The 12,084-nt window shown below is 33.8% G+C and overlaps 1 protein-coding gene across 8 annotated transcripts in view; it reads left to right on the forward strand.

Annotated features, from left to right (window-relative positions):
* The window catches only part of TUSC3 (tumor suppressor candidate 3), a 222,712-nt gene extending 220,353 nt beyond the window's left edge, over window positions 1-2,359 (forward strand). For 7 of the 8 annotated variants that reach the window (XR_012002579.1, XR_012002578.1, XR_012002581.1 and 4 more), the window contains one exon: window positions 281-2,359. Coding sequence is in view for 2 of the 8 variants with exons in the window: in XM_025984581.2 (XP_025840366.1) it covers window positions 281-296 (16 nt within the window). In the remaining 6 variants the exon portion in view is untranslated. The remainder of the gene's footprint in view (window positions 1-280) is intronic. The other variant, XR_012002580.1, reaches the window with a different exon arrangement.
* Window positions 2,360-12,084: the final 9,725 nt, after the last annotated feature.

The following is a 12,084-nucleotide window of genomic DNA, read 5'->3' on the forward strand; positions in this document are numbered from 1 at the left end:
TGAGAGTGTCTCACAGAAAAAACTAGGGTATTTTACCCAAACTTAAACATCACTAGTACAAGTTCTTATCAGCGCCCTCTCCCACTCTTGGCCTCTTCTCACCATAAGCGTGACCCCACTCCAGGAACTAGTTCAGAGAAATTGCCCTGATAAAAAATTAGAATGGGATGAATTAATATACTTATATTATTTTTATATATTTACATGTACTAATTTAGAATGAATAAAGAGCATATTGTGTTTTCCTTATTTTCAGCATATGATTTTCTTTCTTTTTCAGCTTTTTAATTAAATGAAGCCAAGTGGGATTTGCATAAAGTGAATGTTTACCATGAAGATAAAGTGTTCCTGAGATATAGTTTGATTTCTTGAATTCATTTCCACATTGATTGTGACAATTCTAGCTTATTCTTGTATAATTTTTTTTAAATGTGAGCTTTCCTAGTGAATTTAATTTATAGAAGTGGATGGTTATATTTCATAATAGCACTGGAAAGAACAAAGGTTCTCAAGCATATTATATTCAGTATATGTCATAGGACTGAAATAAATGACAATGTAATTATGAATTCATGTGTTAGAATTGTTCACTCATTAGTAAAGAAAACCACAATGTTAGTAAGGGAAAACTATGAAATATATGTTAAAGAACCCTTAAGGTTGTACAGAGATAAGGTATATGCATGAAAATATGTCACATACTGAAAAATATACTCATTGTCATTTCAGTATAAAGGATGTGTGTATGGTTACAAATGTTTTGTTCTTATTAATCACAATTAAATAAAGAGACAGGTAGCTGTATGAATAGTGCCTACAACTTGGAAGCCTAACCTGGGAAATGGAGGTTTTTCCCAGGTTGTAAATTTTAAAGCAAACAGGACTAAATCAATAAGCTTGAAGGCATCAGGTGATGGAAGCAACACACCAGAAGATTTTAATTCCTCTCTAACTTTAGTAGGGTCACCCAGGAATCCAGACTTGTAACTGTAAAACTAATCCAGGATGGCCATTGCCCCATATGTTATATGGAAAAAGTTTGCCATCAAAAACGTCATTCCCTAATATTAATACCCTATATGAGTGACTTCATGAAGCTTTCTCAAAAACTAAATTATGAGCATCTAATCCGTATTCTGTTTATCCTCTTTAGGTTTAAAAAGCACTTTTTAATGTTATTTTTTTCTTTATAATAATCCTGTAAATTAGACAGGAAATATAAATTTTGTCTGACTTACAGAAGTATGAGAAGCTAAAAGCCAAAAAGAACAGAAAAATAGAGCTTATAGCTGGGCCTTCAAACTCTCAAACCTGAATTTTTATTTTCTGTGGTGCTAAGGAAGAATTTAAAAACACATTTAGTTCAATAAACTTTAGAATTTAGAAGAATTTAGAAAAAAATTAATTCAATAAACCTTATGACATATTCCCAAATCTGTTATTTAAAAGCACATTAAGGAGCACATACTTTCTGTTCAAAGTTTGATAAATTTAGTACTTAGATAGCATTTATGGAAAAGCATTAAGTGATCATGATCATTTGTTTAATGCCTGTCCCTCAGTAGCACTTGACCTGTAAATCTAAATCCATAGAGTATTTTTACATTTTCTAAGGTTCATTCCAAATGGACATTACAAATGGAGTCTGAGACCAAATTTTACATGTAAACACATCTTTATAATTATTTTTGTTTGTCCCTTTAAGGCTCAATTGTTATTAAACAACATACATCTAGTCTGTCTATAAAGCTTTAATGTAGTGTTCATTCATGACCAAAGTCAGACAATGACCAAGGTAAGGAGAACTTCCCTATCCCAAGTTAATATAGGCTACAAAACTTTTACTATGTAATTTCCTCTCAATATTAAGTTATATGCCTACTACAAAAACAACTTTTTTTTTTTTTTTTTTTTTTTTAGCATTTTATAGCTAGAAAGCTGTCGATTTTCTATAGACTATTGTTGCTGTAGGGAAGTGATTCTAGAGGGAAATAAACTTCCTCAAGACAAGTTGTTACTGGAAAGTGCTACAGGCAAAACTACAAAAAGTGGTTAAAATGTAGTTTGTTTTTAGAATTTAGCATGTGGAAAGTCACATATGTAAAATAGGCTATCTTTACCTTGGCCAAATTAAATTGAAAAATTCTTATCTGGTACGCTGTATCCTCCAATGTCACTTTTCAACCGGATTTACTGTATTGAAGACTCCCTTAAAAACTGGTTATATGTTGAACAGTCTCCAGTTAGAATTAAAAGAATTGCTTTCCTGCTTAGAGGAAAAATCTTAACATAAAATTCTATCTAAAGGAGTTTAATTTCAAACATCTGATGAATAAAGTGTTGCGTTTTGCTCAGCATACTTTTCCTTGCATCAGATATTCACATGAGTAAGCTCAATAGTGTTGTGTGTTTAGTATAATTTTCTTTTGCATATAAAGTAATATCCCTTGTCAATTAACAGTTCAGCAAGCATGGTGATTTGGGGAGATTAGATCTTGTAGCCATATAGCTTGACAAGTATTCCCTTTCTTGCTATTTAGGAGAACCTCCCTAAGGGTACATGAAGGGAGTAGTTATTTCTAAATAAGGCATGACATATTATTTTGAGATCAAAGACAGTAAACAGTGTGTTTTAAAAAGTACTGGTAACAAAGACAAACATGTTAACTAGAGCATCTAGCAACAAAATATTTGAATGGACTTTTTGGAGACAATGTTCCTCAGAGATCATTAATGTTCAGTTTAAAATATTAAAATGAGGTTTTTCACACTATACAAGAAGCTGTACTGGGTCAACTAATAATTTATCTAATAGCATTTTTTTTCTAATAGTGGGGAAAAAAGGTAAGCATAGTAGTCACACTACAAGGGTATAAGTATGTTCATATTAGCCCCAAAATTCCCTTATATAATTCATGAGTATATGTCATTTATGAATTTTTCTATACTTTACCTACTTATATCTGAAATATATACAGTGTTTTTATCATATAACTAAGAGTCTAAGTATTTACAAAGTTTTAAGAAAGCAACACATTCAGACTATAATAGAAAAATCAGATCACATTCAGCCAAATGTGGGTGTGTCAACTTCCATTAAAAATTATGCATACATATAGATGATGAAAATGGCAGAATGAGGACTCCTCCACTCCACAGAAACACTCGAAAGACTGGCAAAAACTATCACTCAGTATTGTTCAAAGTCTGAAAGATAATGTAGCAAATTGAATGAAAGCTTAAACAAAAAGTGATGGAACCTCAGATGGCTAGCTTAATGGCATTTCATCAGTCTTGCCCCATTCCTCCCAGTCAGCAGTGGTCTTGAAAATGGCAGCCTGTAACTGGTATGGGGATCTGGTTCTACAGGAGAGAGAGGATGCTCCTGTTCCCAAGGAATAGTGTTTGTTTTGACCTGAGGGCTCCTGGAAGGGTTCAAGGGGTTTGCCTTTGTTTCACCTAACTCAGAAGTTTCTCAGGGTGTTGCTACAGAGGGTGTTTCTCAAAAATACTGAAAAGGAAATGAAGATGGTCATGCCTGAAGCAAGAATTAACAGTTGTAACACATGGCTGAAGCCTGGATGAAAGGAAGAACTTGAGAATGAAATAAAGGGGAATGAATATTTAGGGAATAAAGGCTTTCAAAAGCTGCCACATGCCAAAATCCAGATCAGGCTGCTTCCTCAAAAAAAGATCTGAGAAGACCCTAAGCTTTAACCTTTTATTGATATTTACACCCAGCCCAAGCAAGATGGTGAAGGCTAGAGGAGAATGGTAAATACCCTGGATAAATATTGAAGGGGTTACTCAACAGAGTCAATCTGCAAATCCCAAGGGACTAGTTTCTTTTCTTTTTCATTCTTTTGTCTACAGGCACTTAAGGAAAGCTCCATCAGAGCACTAGCTTACCACTAAACTAATGGTCACAGACCACACATGACAAAGAATACAATTTTTATAAAAACTAATTCTAGATAGGGAGCAGAATCCAATTTCCAGAATTGCTGCATATTTAGAATGACCAATTTGGAAAATGCACACAAACTAGAAAGTATAGCCCATTCACAGGAAAGAAGTTAGGCAATGTCCTTAAAGCAGAAATTCAACTTGCTAAAGATTTTAAGTCTTTAATGAACTCAAAGAGCTAAAGAAAACCATAGACAGAGGAACTAAAGGAAACAAATGAATGATGCATCACCAAATAGAAAATATCAATGAAGAAATGAAAATTATAAAAGGAGTCCAATACAAATTCTAAAGCTGAAAAACCGGGATCCCTGGGTGGCGCAGCGGTTTGGCGCCTGCCTTTGGCCCAGGGCGCGATCCTGGAGACCCGGGATCAAATCCCACGTCGGGCTCCCGGTGCATGGAGCCTGCTTCTCCCTCTGCCTGTGTCTCTGCCTCTCTCTATCTCTCTGTGACTATCATAAATAAATAAAAATTTAAAAAAATATTAAAAAAACTGAAAAACCATAATTGAAAAATTTGCTAGAGGGACTCAGAAGAACACATAAATCAGTGTGTGAAATGTAATTTGACAATAATCCCTTAAAAGCAAATGGTATAGGAGCAGTTTTAGTATACTGTTGAATGTAAACTGCTATTAATTCCAACTAAACTGTTACAAATTTAAACCACAAAGTAGTAAAGGAAGAATTGAGTGTGTGTGTATACATGTGTGTGTGTATGTATATATTATATATATAGATGATATAATATAATATACATGATATATAGGTTGTAGAATAAGTCCATATCAGTAATTTCCTTAAATATAAATGCATTAAACACTCCAACTAAAAGCAGAGATCTGTCAAAAGGATTGTTAAAGTATGATGTAACTATATAAAATTATATACCAAAAGAAATCTCAAATTGATACCTAACTTTATACCTTAAGGAACTAGAAAAAAAAAAGCAATCTAAACCCAAACATAGCAGAATGAACATAATAAGGATTAGAGGAAAAATAAATATGATAAAGAATAGAGAAACAATATAAAAAGTCAATAAAACCAAAACTTGGTTCCTTGAGAAGAACAATCAAATTGAGAAACCTTAGCTAGATTAAGAAAAACAAAATAGGGGCACCTGGGTGGTTCAGTGGTTGAGCAACTGCCCTTAGCTCAGGTCATGGTCCTGGGGTCTGGGATCAAGTCCCACATCAGTCTTCCCACAGGGAGCCTGCTTCTCCCTCTGCCTATGTCTCTTCCTCTCTCTCTCTCTCTCATGAATAATAAAATATTTTTTTTAGAAAAGTGGAAATGAGCTAAGGTGGTTGTCTCCACAACATTAAAAAAAAATAGTTCTCAAACTTCTAAAGTTAGAAAGGAGAGTAGGAACGAACATTAGTACCTATGCTACAGAAATAAAAAGGATTATCGAAAAATTGTATAAAGACATCTCAGGAAAATGGTATTGTAGAACAATCCTGAGCTCACCTGTTACAGACAAACCAAAGCATGACCCACATATAATGCAGCTCTCTGAAAGTGTCATAGTGAAAATGACTGAAAACAGAGACACAGTAGGAACCCACAAGTAGGAAGGACAGTATAGGTATGGAGGTCATCCATGAGGGACAAAGGGATCAAATCATATATGGGACACCTCCAGCCCTGGGGACCTGCGCCAAGAAAGTGAGACCCCATAACACCTAGCAAGGCTTAACTTGGGACCTCTGCAAATCAGTGGGGCTTAACATCACCTAAATGCAATCAGGACTGGTATTTTCCCCAGAAGAAACAACCACACCACCTCACCTGGCAGGCAGCCCCAACCAGGGCCAGCTCTCTTCCAGAGCTACTCCTTCCCTGGAGAGGAGGAACCAACCCCATCAACCAGCACTCCCACAGCAGTTGCAACCCAGTCACAACCGGAGGGGCCCTACAGGATGCCTTCTACATAAGGCCACTACCTTCAAGACTAGAAAATGTGGCTGACTTCCAAAAAGTGTAGAAATAGAGACAAAATGAGATCATGTTCCAAACAAAAGAACAAGATAAAAATCTCAGAACAATACCTAAATGAAACAAATAAGTAATCTACCTCATACAAAGTTCAAAGTAAGGGAGACTTGAGAGAAGAATGATACTCACTAGACTTGAGAAGAATGAATGAACTCAGAACTTCAACAAAGGAAACAAAACCTATTCGGAGCTGAAGAATACAATAACTAAAAGGAAAAATATCATAGAGGGAATCGATAGTGGATTAGAGGATGCAAAAAAACATATGAGTGATTTGAAACACAGGGTAATGGAAAGAACCCAACCCGAACAGCAAGAAAAAAAAAGAGAATTTTTAAAATGAGGATATGTTAAGGGATCTTTGTGACATTAGGTGTCCTAATATTTGCATTATGGGATCCCAAAAGGAACAGAGAAAAAGAAGGGCAAAAAAATTTGAAGAAATAGTACCTAAAAATTTCCCTATCCTGGGGAGGGATTGAGTCCACGTCCAGAAAACAGAGCTTCAAACAATATGAACACAAAGAGGTCCATACCAAGATACTTAATAATAAGGAAAAAAATTAATAAAGAGTATCTTAAAAGTCAAAAGAGAAAATCAAATAGTTACATATAGTAGAAACCCTATTAAGGCTAGCAACTCATTTTTCAGCAGAAACTTCACAATTCAGAAAGGAATGCCATGATACAAGTGCTGAGAAAAAAGCGTAAAACCAAAAATATCTACCCAGCAAGGTTATTATTCAGATTTGGAGGATAGCAAGAATTTCTAAGACAAACAGAAGTTTAAGATGTTCATCACCACTAAGCTGGCTTTACCAGAAATGTTAAAGGGATTTCTTTAAGTGAAATAAAGCGGGGGGGGGGGGGGGGTACATAACTGGAAGAATTTATGGAAAATAATTTCACGTGTAAAAATAAATATTCAGTAAAGGTAGTTTATCAAAGATAAAACTAGTATAAACGTTAAAAGACAAAAGTAGTAAAATCTATTATATCTACAAAAATTAGATAAGAGATACACAAAATAGATGTAAATATTTATATAAACATAGCAGGAGCAGGGAATAAAAATAGTCTTTTAGAATATATTCAAAGCCAGCTGATAAACTTACTGCCGGAAGTTATTTATAAACCTCATGTTAACCACAAACTAAAAAGCTATAATAGACACATAAAAATAAAGAGAAATTAAGCATAACACTAAAGAAAGGCATTAATCACAAGAGAATAGAGCTGGAGAAGAACAGTTGAATAAAAACAACCAGAAACAGTTATCAAAATGGCAAAAGATACATAGCTACCTATAATTACTTTGGTTTTTTTTTTTCCTATAATTACTTTGAAGCAGTAAGTCCATTTACATTTAATCAGAAGACACAGGGCACATGAAAGGATAAATTTTATATATGTATATATATGCTGTTAAGACTCACTTCAGTACTAAAACACACTGAAAGTGAAAGGATGGAAAAAATCCATATAAATGGAAACAAAAAATTAAAAAATAAAATAGCAGTACTTATATCAGACAAAATAGACTTTAAAACAGACTGTAACAAGAGAAAAAGAAAACTATTACATAATGCCAAAGGGACCAACTCAATGAGAGGATATAACAATTGTAAATATCTATGCATCCAACATAGGAGCATCTAAGTTTATAAAGCAAATATTAACAGAAGTAAAGAGATATTCACAGTAATAAAATAAGAGCAGAGAACTTTAACACCCCTCTTGGGTGGATATGATAGATATCCCAGAGAAAAAGTGGATAGATAACCCAGAGGAAAAAATCAGTTAGGAAACAGTGGCATTTAATGACACATTAACCTGATGGACTTAAGAGATACGTACAGAATATTTGATTCAAAAAAATGGAATATTCTTTTCAAGTGCCCATGGAATATTCTCCAAGATAGACACATGTTGTGCCACAAAACAAGTTTCAATAAATTCAAGAGATTGAAATCATATCAAGCATCTTTTCTGATCACAACTCTATGAAACTAGATTTACAAGAAAAATACTGGAGGGAAATCACATAGAGGCTAAACATTCTACTAAACAACCAGTGGGTCAGAAAAAGCAAAGAGGAAATTAAAAATTACCTGAATACAAATGAAAATAGAAACTGGTTCAAAATCTTTGGGATGCAGCAAAAGCACTTTTCAGAGAATTTATAGTGATATAGGCCTACCTCAAAAAACAAAAAAAATCTAATAATCTACCCTTGCACCTAAAGGAACTAGAAAAAGATCAAAGCCCAAAGTTAGTAGAAGGAACAATAAAGAGTGGAAATAAATGAAATAGAAACTTCAAAAGAAGAGAAAATAGAATCAATGAAACTAATAGCTAATTCTTTGAAAAGATAAAAAAATAAAAAATTAGAGTCATAAAAAAGAAGAGGGCTCAAAATCAGATATGAGAGAGAAGTTATAACCTACACTACAGAAATACAAAGGATTATAAGCAACTCCTATGAAAAATTGTATGCCAACATATTGGAAAACTTACAAGAAATGGGTCAATTCATAGAAACATAGTCTTCTGAGACTGAATTGGGAAGAAATAGAAAATCTGAAAGACTGATTACTACTAATGAAATTGAACCAAAAACACTTTCAACAAACAGATGTTCAGGATCATATGGTTTCACAGGTAAATTCTATAAAATATTTAAAGAATACTTATCTTGTCACCAAAATACATATATATGTATATATGTGTGTATATATATGCACATGTATATGTACATATACATATATGCATGTATGTGCATACATATATACACACAATGCTTCCACTTTCATTTTATGAGGCTAGCATTACCCTCATACCAAAACCAAAGACACATACCAAACAAAAAACAAGTAACAGACCAATACCCCTAATGAACATAGATGTTAAAATTCAATAAATCTTAGCAAACCAAATTTAGGAATATATGAAAAAGACTATTCACCATAATCAGTATGATTTATTCTAGGAACACAAGCATGGTTTAACCCCCCAAACCAACACATCAGTGAAATGAAAGATTTTTTAAAATGTGGTCATCTCGATAGATGCAGAAAAAGCATTTAACAAAATTTAGCATCCATTCAAATGAAAAACAAAACAAAACAAAACAAAAACAAACAAACACCTCTCAACCAGGAAGATACAGAAGGAACATAACAGAATAAGGGTCATATTTGACAACAACAGCAAAAAACATACTCTGGTAAAAAGCTGAAAGCTTTCACTCTGAAATCAGGAAGAAGACAAGGACGTGTTCCTTAGAAACATATAATCTCTCAAGATTGAATCAGGAAGAAATAGAAAATCCAAACAGATTTTCATTATCTAGGAACAAGATAAGTCCTCTTTCACCACCTTGTCAGACATAGAATTTGAAATCTTAGCCACAACAATTAGAAAGTCATCCAGATTGGTAAGGAAGAAGTAAAACTATCACTATTTACAGGTAACAGGAACCTATTCATAAAAAGCCCTAAAGATCCCAACAAAAACTACAGAATAAATGAATTCAATAAAGTTGCAGGACAGAAAATTAATTCATAGAAATCTGTTGCATTCCTATATACTAATAATGAACTAGCAGAAAGAAATTTTAAAAACTCAATTTACAATTGCATGAAAAAGAATAAAATACCTAGAGATAAATTTAACCAGAAAAGGTGAAAGACAGACATATACTCTGAAAAACTATGAGACAATGATGAAAAAATGTGATGACCACACACATACACACGGAAAAATATACCATGCATGGATTGGAAGAATATTGTTAAATGCCCATATGAATTCAATATATTCCCTATGAAAAAACCAATAGTATTTTTCAACAAAATTCAAACAAGTAATTGTATAATTTATATGGAATTGCAAAAGGCCTGAAATAGCCAAAGCAATCTTGAGAGGAAAAAAGTAAAAACAAAACAAGCTGCAGGTATCACAATGGTAGACTTCACACTACAAAGCTATAGTTGTCAGACAAATTTGTTACTGGCACAATAGACACATTGACCAATGAAACAGAATAGAGAACTCAGAAACCCACACCTATTGGTCAAGTAATCAACAAAGTAGGAAAGAAGTTAAAGTGGAAAAGACAATTCTCTTCAATAAATGGCGCTGGGGAAAAAAAAAAAACATGCAAAAGAGTGAAACTGGACCTCTTTCTTATACTATAAATAAAAACAGAATTCAATGGATTAAAGACCTAAATGTGAAACCTGAAATCATAAACCTTCTGAAAGAACACATAGGCAGTAAACTCCTGGTCTTCGGCCTCAGCAATATTTTTTTGGATCTTTTGTCCCAGACAAGGAAAGCAAAAACAAAATATTAAGTGGGATTACATCTAACAGAAAAGCCTTTGCGTGGTGAAGAAAATCAATAAAACTAAAAGACAACTTACTGAATGGGAGCAGATATTTGCAAGTGATATATCTATAATAAGGAGTTAATAAAAAAACATATGAAGAACTTCTACAACTCAACACCAAAACACATCTGATTAAAAATGAGCAGAGGACTTGAATACATATTTCACTAAAGACATACAGATGATCAACACATAAAAAGATGCTCCACACATCAGGGAAATGCAAATTAAAACCATAATGAGATATTACCTTACACCTATCAAAATGGCTATTACCAAAAATACAGGACATAACAAAGTGTTGGTGAGGATGTGGAGAAAGAGGAATACTTAGGTACTGTTAATGGGAATGCAAATTGGTGGTCACTATGGAAAAGCAGTATGGAACTTTCTCAAAAAATTAAAATTAGATATACTGTAAAATATAGTAATTTCATTTTGAGTATTTACCCAAAGAAAATGAAACACTAATTTAAAAAGATATATATATGCACACCTTTGTTTATTACATTATTTAGCCAAGATGTGGAAGCAACCGAAGTTGCTAAGTGTTTATCAATAGATGAATGGATAAAGAGGTAGTTTATATATTCAATAACGGCATCTCTGTCAAATGTCTCATCTGACTCAACTTAAGCCCAAGGCAGTTAACAGACTCCCAATACAGAGACTAAACACTGCCTGCTACAAGCAAGAGAGCCACAGAAGATGACTGGACTAAAAACAAAATTGGCACAACCACAACAATATGGGGCATGCAGCAGACAGGGGAGACAGACATTCCTGAAGCACTAGGATCTGGTGAACAGGGAAAATTCCATAAGAGGGTACTACAGGACCTCTTTTTCATATGGTCACTACTTTTAAGAGCAGGAGACTTCGCTGAACTTCTTAACACACAGAAATCAACAAAAAGACATAATGAAGTGACAGAGGAATAGGTCTCAAATGAAAGAATAGGACAAGGTCATAGTAACAGAGCTAAATGAGATGGAGATAAGCAATATGCTTGATAGAGAATTAAAAGTAATGGTTATAGGGTCATGAGATTGAGCACCACATCTGACTCCATACTCGGGTGTTTGCTTGGGATTCTCTCTCCCTTTCACTCTGCCCCTCCCCTTGCTCACCCTCTCTCTAAAATAAATTTAAAATAAAAATAAATAAAATTAATGGTCGTCATGCTCACTTCAACAGCACATATACTAAAAGTAATGATCATAAAGATACTCACTGGACTTGGAGAAAGAATAGAGTATCTCAGTAAGACCCACAACAAAGAGATAGAGAATAATATTTTTTTAAAAAAAGGGAGAGATGAAGGACTCAATAATTGAAATTAAATATACAATAGAGAGTGGAAAATAATAGACTAAAGGAAGCAGAAGGATGAATCAGCAACCTGTAGGACAAGCAGGACAGGAAAGCAATGAGGCTGGATAGGAAAAAGGAAAAAATTGTAAAAAATGAGAATAAGTTAAGAGAACTCAGCAACACCACCAAGTAGAACATCCACATTATAGTGACCTCAGAAGGAAAAGAAAGAGAAATGGGGGCAGAGAACTTATTTGAAGAAATAATAGCTAAAAACTTCCTGGATCTGGGGAAGGAAACAGAAATCCAGATCCAGGAGGCAGAGAGGTCCCAACTAAATCAACCCAAGGAGATCCACCTCAAGGTACATAGTAACTAAAATGACAAAAAGTAGTCATAAAGAGAGTA

The sequence above is a fragment of the Vulpes vulpes genome, chromosome 7, assembly GCF_048418805.1.
Source record: "Vulpes vulpes isolate BD-2025 chromosome 7, VulVul3, whole genome shotgun sequence".
In the NCBI taxonomy this organism is placed as follows: Eukaryota; Metazoa; Chordata; class Mammalia; order Carnivora; family Canidae; genus Vulpes; species Vulpes vulpes.